This window comes from Bombyx mandarina, chromosome 10 (assembly GCF_030267445.1).
Source record: "Bombyx mandarina strain Sakado chromosome 10, ASM3026744v2".
Classification (NCBI taxonomy): domain Eukaryota; kingdom Metazoa; phylum Arthropoda; class Insecta; order Lepidoptera; family Bombycidae; genus Bombyx; species Bombyx mandarina.
Window position 1 is genome coordinate 9,066,384 of NC_143217.1, and position 8,439 is coordinate 9,074,822.

An 8,439-nucleotide genomic window follows, 5' to 3' on the forward strand; every position below is an offset into this window, starting at 1 on the left:
GTGGGGTAGCCATTGTAACTATACTGAGACTTTAAAACTTATATCTCAAAGGTGGGTGGCGGCATTTACGTTGTAGATGTCTATGGGCTCCAATAACCATTTAACATCAGGTGGACTCTGAGCTCTTCCACCAACTAAGCAATAAAAACAAACAAAAAAATAGATATTTTTGTAATGTTGTCAGTTGTGGAGCAGTGTCCGCAAGTACGGGTTGTGGTGCACTGCGGGGGCGGGGGCGGCGGCGAGTGCTGCATGAGCGCCTGCTGCACGCCGCGCTCTACGCCAGCCCCCACCACCACCACACTACGCCCACCGGGACCACGCTCCATCGCTTCTCCGCTGACGTTCTATTGCTAGACAAAGTTTGTTATCTCATATTATTATTTTACGATTTTATTGTAGACGATCTCACACCCCGTCCGATTATAGTGCTAACAAATACAACCTCAAGACAAATACCGCTGTCCAGTTTGAGACATGAGGTTGTGGCGTTTAAGAACGCACCTTTTTTATGATGCGTAAGCCAGAACGCACGAGAGGTTTAAATAAGAAGATAAGATTTGTACTGCCAAAAATTAGACAAAAAAAAAATAAGTGTAGAACTTATAACTATGTAAGCCGCTGCAACATTGTTTGTTGCAGCGGCTTACATAGTACCGCTGCAACAACTCCTATTGTTTCGATAGTGGTGTTAATTACGAGTGATTCAAAAACACGATGTTCACGCAAAATACGGAAGGAACTCTATTCGGACTCCTTCAAGGTCATAATCTCAAAGGTTATGAAATAAAAAACCTTTCAAATCCACAAGCCGTTCCATTTAATGGTTTTTGTAACGTATTAATACCTACTGTTAATTCAAAATAGAACAAGAATACGCATAGTCGAACTTGAGAGTATTCTAAATTTAAAGTTTTTAACTAAAGGTTATTTTTTCTAGAAATTACCGACAGCCATAAGTCGGTGGACTCAGTTAGCTCTGCTATGTGCTGCGGCTATGCTTGTCAATGCTGTAGTCGCGCCCTGGAGCCTGACAGCACTCATACCGGCATTCTTGTGTTACCTCTGCCTACAATCTGTTTATTTACGTAATTCTAGGTAAATCATTGATCTCTACATCTCTGTAAAAATTTAAAAACGCCTGAGCCTGAGAGCCTGACATCGCTCATACCGGCATTATTGTGTTACCTCTGCCTACAATCTGTTTATTTACGTAATTCTAGGTAATTCATTGAACTTTAAATCTCTGTAAAAATTGTAAAACGAGAAAAAGATTTGGCTTTTTTCTGACTGTCTTACCAGTGATTCCCTTGCAGTATAAAAAAAATCATGTATCTAGTTGTTGAAATACAAATTGCCTCTTTGACTTTGTTACTTAATATGAATCGTTTAATATTAAGGCCATATTATTAACAGTTCTGTAAGTTTAAATCTGTGAAAATATCGAACAAGTTCAATTGATAAACATACATCTAGATTTAAAATATTTATTCAATATTTTAGGGAGTTGCAGCAAGTGGAAGGACAAAGCGCCGGTAGAGTGGTGTCTCTTTGCAGAGAGACGTGTGCTGGAGGTTCTACTATACGAGCCAGCCGATTACAGACCCGCATGCGGACAGACTTCCTTCGACGTCTCGACTATAATCACAACGCTCTGCTGCTCCTCAATACTGCTAACCGGTGGCTTGGATTGTCTCTGGTAACTTCTTTTGGTGGAAACGAGCAAATTTCCTCACGTCTTCTATTTTTAAATACCTTGATTTGTTCTGGATTATCCATACTATATATTATTTAAATGCGTGTTTGTATTTGTTGATCGCAATTTTACCTCTTGACGACTCAGCCGATTGTCATAAATTTTGTATACACTTTTCGGAGATATTAAAAAGAACATTGGGTAGCTTTCATTTTGGAGGAAAAAGTATATTTCCCTTAGGAATATCTTTATATGTATAATTCTACTGTACGTGTGTATGTCATTGAACTCCTCCTAAACGGCTGGACCGATTTGAATGATTTTTTTTGTATGCGTTTGGGTGGCGCTCTGGATAGTTTAGATTTGCAAATCAGCCCGGCAGATGGCGCTGCATTCGGTATCTAGGTTATTTATTTATACTACAACTTCACTGCTGGATAGACTTGAACGAACATTTGCAGGATAACGTTTGTCGGGTCCGCTAGTGCTTTATATGTTTCTATTTTAAGCGGTTTATGTCCTAATTCTAACATGTCTTCAAAAACTGTTGAACTTTATAGTATTGTCGTAATATATAATAAATTGAGATGTTTATTTATTTATTTATTTTATATTACTTAGAAGGGTGGACGAGCTCACAGCCCACCTGGTGTTAACTGGTTACTGGAATCCATAGACAACGACAACGTACCTAAATGCGCCACCCACATTGAGATATAAGTTCTAAGATCTCAGTATAGTTACAACGGCTACCCCACCCTTCAAACCGAAACGCGTTACTGCTTCAGGGCAGAAACAGGCAGGGCGGTGCTACCTACTCGTGCGGAATCACAAGAGGTCCTATCACCAGTAATTACGCAAATTATAATTTTGTGGGTTTGATTTGTTTTCATTTGAAATTATGAACTTTATAGGATCTTGTTGGCGCTGCGAGTGTTTGCGTGTCCCTGTGCGTGTGCATGTACAGCGGCAGTAGAGGCGCGGTCGCGGGACTAGCGGGCGCGTACTCGCTGCTCCTGCCCGCCTATCTCGCTCATCTTGCCAAATGCCGCGCCGACCTCGACCAGCAACTCGCCGCGCTGCATCGTATACATCGTGACACCAATGTACCCCGCGAAGATTATAGAGAGCATTGTATGTAGTTATTACATGTAATACGATACACAATTTTGATAGGTTCGAGTAACCAATTTTTTTTAAGGGATTTTATGACCTGGTAACTGAGACCTTTAAGTCATGTCTTATTTTAATTTATACTCATATTTTTATGAAAAATGATGTTATGGAGTGAAATGAAATGAAGATGATTAATTTGAGACATTAATCAACTGGGATGAAATGTAATGAGATGATATGGGATGAAATATAATCTCAGTAAAATGGTGGTCATTTACTAAGATCTCAGTGGACTTTTTGGAGGATCCCGAGAAGTTACGTCCAGCGGCTTTGTTTAATTTTCCCACATTTGTGCACTTTCACAGATATTAAACAGTTAATAAACCACCATTATTACACATTTAAACCCGAAGAAACACTAAATAGACAAAATAAAACAAATCACACAACTTCACTCCTCGCGTTCCCGCCAAAAAAGTCTCGAGTAACCAATGTCACTGTTTAACATAGATTACTTAATATTGATATTGAGATAATGACTTATTATATATAATAAATTACCATTATAATTACAGATCGAATATCGAACATTTAATTATTTTTTTATTGGACTTACAAATAGTAATCCTTTGTTCTGTGACTGGTAGTAGATTGTCTTGTGAGCCCACACGGGTCGGTACAATAATCTCTAACGCGAACAATAATGGGTTTCGGTTTCAAGAGTGGGTCAGTTATCCTTTACAATTTCGACTTAAAAATGTCAAAAAGCTTCGTTAACAACTAACATCAGCTGAGCTCGATCTCTCTCTAATCAATAACTACATAATAACATACTTATGTACGCGATACAGAAACGTAAACTCACAGACTTCATTATGGAGCATGTTAGCTAAAACATTTTTTGTTTCATTTTTTCAAGGCTCTATTCCTGTAAATTGGCAAAGAAGCGGAAAAATTGAATTTCAAAATGTCAGCGTGCAGCACGAACCTAACTCACAGAATATTTTGAACAAAATCAATATATCTATAGCTCCCGGTGAGAAGGTACGAAATAAAACAAATCTATAAGCTATAAATTCCTACGAGCAATAATTAAATACATATATAACTATTTTTTTATCACTAGAACTCATAGACATCACGACAAGAATACTGCTAGCCATCTTGAGACATGAAGTACCAACCTGATGAACTAAAATTGTGTACCTAATGCTTCAAATAAAATGAATAAAAATGTATTTCACTGCAGGTAGCAATATGCGGCAGGAGTGGTAGCGGCAAGTCTACGTTATTAATGACGTGTGTTGGAGCAACCAGTATTGCCGAAGGACGAGTACTCATCGACGGGCAGGACGTGTCGCGCGTGCCGCTGCGGGCGTTACGTCACCGCGTGGTCGTCCTGCCGCAAGAGCCTGCGATGTTCTCAGGCACGCTGCGAGAAAACCTCGACCCGCTCGCCGTGCACACTGACGAAGAAATATGGCACAGTCTCAAAGTTGTCGGATTATATGATTTCGTCAGTGCTCAATCGGCTGGTTTGGGTGAGTTAGCGATGACTGCAGTAATTTTAGTCCATTACTTTCTGTTTTTATGGTCATAATATGTGAATAGCTTACCCAAAAGTTAAGTGAATATGCAGATAACATTGCCTTATGTTCTATTCGCTTATTTTATCGTTTTGGCGATATGGCCACACAAAAATGGTGCGCGTGCAAGCTTGGTGCACGTGAATGAAGTGAAACTTCTTTTTAGATGTGAAGGTAGTATTGTGGTTTTCTTCATTTTTCATCCTTAAATCAGATTGCTGAGTATAAGAGATGCGACATCTTAAAAATTTATATTTTAAACATTTTAAATTACTAAATATATATATTTTAAATTCCTTCATTAAAATATTGGCCGCTACTCGATGCTAACGCTCGTGCTGGCCTGTAACAGGTATATTAAGCGCTATGCGTTCGAGTGCCACACATTCACTCTCGCTCTGTCTCTTTCTAATATGGTAGCGTTAAACGTTTAACGTAACCTTATTGGAAATCGCTTTAAAAAACATCACACGACTCAAATTGTAACTGTGCTCTCCCATGTCATCACAAAAAGATAAGTTACTGCTCGGGTAGGTACCACCATCCCGCCTATTTCTGCCGTGAAGCAGTAATGCGTTTTGGTTTGAAGGGTGGGGTAGCCGTTGTAACTATACTGAGATCTTAGAATTTATATTTCAAGGTGGATGGCGCATTTACGTTTTAGATGTCTATGGGCTCCAGTAACCATTTAACACCTGGTGGGTTTTTTTTTTCCCTACCTAAGCTGATAGCCTTGAGAGGCTATTTCAGCGGAACCTTAACTAGTAGGTAAGCTCACGGGGCTCAAACCTGACGACGTTGCTAACACGAACCCTAGCAAGAGCCGTGCTTCACAGAATCTACACCGGATCGGAAACGCGACCCACTGAGAAGATCCGTCGAGAAACTCAGTGGGCTGTCTGAGGGTTAATTTACTCGTCGAGCCCTTCGTCGCAAGCGACGGGTTCGACGAGAACGGTGACCGAGGTGGGATATGAGCTAGTCCAACTATCTAAGCAATAAAATAAAAAAATTATCGTTTTTATGAATGTTGATGTGTGTCGTAGAGTGCAGTATAGCGGGGCGCGGCGGGTGGAGCGCGGGGCGGGCGGCGCGCGCGTGTGCGGCCCGCGCGGCGCTGCACGCCCGTTTAGCGGCCGCACTGTTGCTGGACGAGCCCGCCGCCGCACTCGACGCCGCAGCCGAGCGAGCACTTCTTGCCGCAATGGCGCGCATCGCACCCGACACCACCATCATCACCGTGGCAGTACGTTGCTTTCGAATTTTAATATCGTAGGAAGGGGGGTCGCCGCACACGGGCCACCGGCCACAACCACGAAATGCCGCCACCGGCAAATTTTTACTGTCATTTTCATACATTTTATATGTAGCATGTGGCGGCCACCGGCGTCAACCGTGTGCGGCGAGTCCATATAAAATGTATGAAAACAACAGGAAATAGGTCGGTGGCTGCATTTTGTGCCGACACTTAATCCTTTTGCAAACCCTATTTCCCAGTTTGGGGTAGGTGTTGTTTTGACAACTAAATTTAATAGCAAATCTTGGATGCGAAATAGTCGGCTTAAATTGACAGCTTCGCATAATAAATTAATAATCTCGCTACTACAGACGGAAGGTTGGGATCTCAGAGTCAGACTTCGCATCATTATGTTATTATTGTTTTTGATTAATCGCTGATCAAATAATTAATTACTCCGATTAGAAACCTCTATGATTATCTTTTTATTTATTTATTTCTAATTTAAATCTATACTTCTAAAGCAATATTTTGCCTAAATATGATGTCAGATATGGATCAAAATTATTTATTTCTATTAACACTGAATTTGATAAAATTTAGTTCATAAAACTAAACAAATTATAATCAGTTTATATCAGTTTTCTTATGTTTACTGTTTTTGAAGTGAAAACTTCTTTAGAATCGTTCTGATTTCAAACCGGATGCAATGGAAAAAACGACAGGTAAGAGACACAAATACAAAAATGTGTAGGATGAAGCCAGTAAAGAATGAGACAGAAATATACATACTATTTAATACAGCACCATCTGTGAGATTTTTTAATACTAACGTGTCTATGAAAGCTCTTGTAGTGAATTTTAATTTAGGATTATACGTGAAATTAAAATATCAATTCACAGAGGGCGCTCTACCTTACAATTATTTACTAATGACAAAATTTTACATATACTTAAGACGTTTAGGAAAATTTTTTTATGATTGAAGAATTACCGGTGGCCTTTCCACTTTCACCAGAACAGGTGGAAGAGCAAAGGCTCAGCCAACAGTAGGGTTAACTAACAGCTTCCCGAGCGCCTCCAAGTGTTTATGGTGAAATATTGTCGATTAATTTTTCAGCATCGCATATCGTCAGTGCGCGGGTACGACCGCGCCGTCGTACTGGAGGAGGGTCGCGTGGTGGAGCAGGGCGAGGTGGGCCCACTGCTGTCGCGGCCGGTCTCACGCCTCGCCCGCATGCTCGCCGCCGCGCACACGCACGTCTGACAACACACAACTCCCGGACCAATATAAATTTATTGAACAATGATTTTATTGTTCGCAGCCCTACGCATCTAAACCCACATAATCCATATTTTAATACTACAAATGCGATAGTTTCTTTGTTTGTTACGTTTTGACGTTTTAATTACTTTTAAGTAGTTATCATGAAATTTTGGATAAACATTGTCGGGGATGCAGAAAAGCTTTAGCAATAGCGGTTTTTTTTTCCTGTTTATCTCACATTTTTGAGTTTGCCAGTACTATTAGAGTTTACAGTTCTCATTAGTTATCTTTTTGTCTTTGCGCTCACAGAAAGTAATTTCAAGAGATTTTCAGTTACGATTGTTTGATGCGAATGAGTATGGCCCAGTAATTATGAACCTAAACTAACATTGAACGGCAGATAACAAAGACAACGTGCGCCATTTTTTTTTATCAAGAACACAGATTGGTTGTCACGGTTATACATATTAAAGAATATTCTAGAATCTGAATATACTCGCACGCTCTCATTCGTAAAATAGTCATTATGTTCACAGAATTGTCAGTGTTGAGTTTTCAGGATTTTAATCCATAAAAAAAGCTATAACATAGAGATTGCTACAGACCGTCATAGACTATGTGACATTACGTAAAGAAACACGTTGACGCTTGCGACTGAGACAAAGAAATTGCTGCTTTTCTATTAATTCCTTATTATACATTTTCTTAATGTGAGGTAAATCATTTATTTAAAGCCCAAACGCCAACCCTAGCACGTAGTCCTTTTATCAATAAAACTGAAACGTTTGGTACAACAGTGTTACCAGGTCACAAATGTCATTGCATGGCACATTTAGAGCATGCACTTTTTTCTAACTCAATAAGCATCTAATAAAATCTATAATAATATTATATTTAGTAACAAATGATGTAAGTCCTTTTCACTTCACTTGCGCTAGGAAAAAAGTAAAATTTAACCCTCATTGCGGCTTTAGTTGACAAGCTCCTTCTATGTTAAGATATTAGATAATTTGACATTATTAGCTTTACTGAAATTATCATTCTAGACCAGTTAGTTATTATCAAAAATTAGCGGCACCCAAAAAAAAAAAACGATTAAAAGCCGTTTTTGTAGTTACCTATAGTAAAATTTAAAATAGTTTATTCTAATAATTTTGGTGCGGCCCAGTTGTTGAGAATCATTCAATCACAAAAAAGTACGAATAGAAATTCAACAGTAGACTGCAGTCAAACATGTTCATAAGAATTATACACAAAGTTGTGGGAGAATTACTACGACGAGACTGAGATAATCAATATTGATAAATATTTCTACTTATTTATGTACTTAATAAAGTTTTGACCATGAAAATAAAAAAAAATAAAAAACAATATTTCGTGTTTTTTTTTTTTCAAAACTGTATTTCCCATAGAACAACAATTGCACATAACTCATTTAAAGCTCACACGAACGCGCAGAGGAGCGTCGTCAAACACAACGTGCTACCAGAATCAACGATAAAACGTAAAATTATATATCACTACATAACAAATTACA

At 39.0% G+C, this 8,439-nt stretch overlaps 1 protein-coding gene across 1 annotated transcript in view; it reads left to right on the forward strand.

Moving 5' to 3' along the window:
• Positions 1 to 8,040, forward strand: part of Sur (Sulfonylurea receptor) — a 34,813-nt gene extending 26,773 nt beyond the window's left edge. Inside the window, 9 exon segments of the mRNA XM_089730600.1 lie at positions 185 to 237; positions 239 to 362; positions 941 to 1,098; positions 1,504 to 1,699; positions 2,611 to 2,830; positions 3,732 to 3,856; positions 4,062 to 4,353; positions 5,445 to 5,644; positions 6,756 to 8,040. Coding sequence (XP_089586726.1) covers positions 185 to 237; positions 239 to 362; positions 941 to 1,098; positions 1,504 to 1,699; positions 2,611 to 2,830; positions 3,732 to 3,856; positions 4,062 to 4,353; positions 5,445 to 5,644; positions 6,756 to 6,902 — 1,515 coding nt within the window. The 3' untranslated portion in view covers positions 6,903 to 8,040.
• Positions 8,041 to 8,439: the final 399 nt, after the last annotated feature.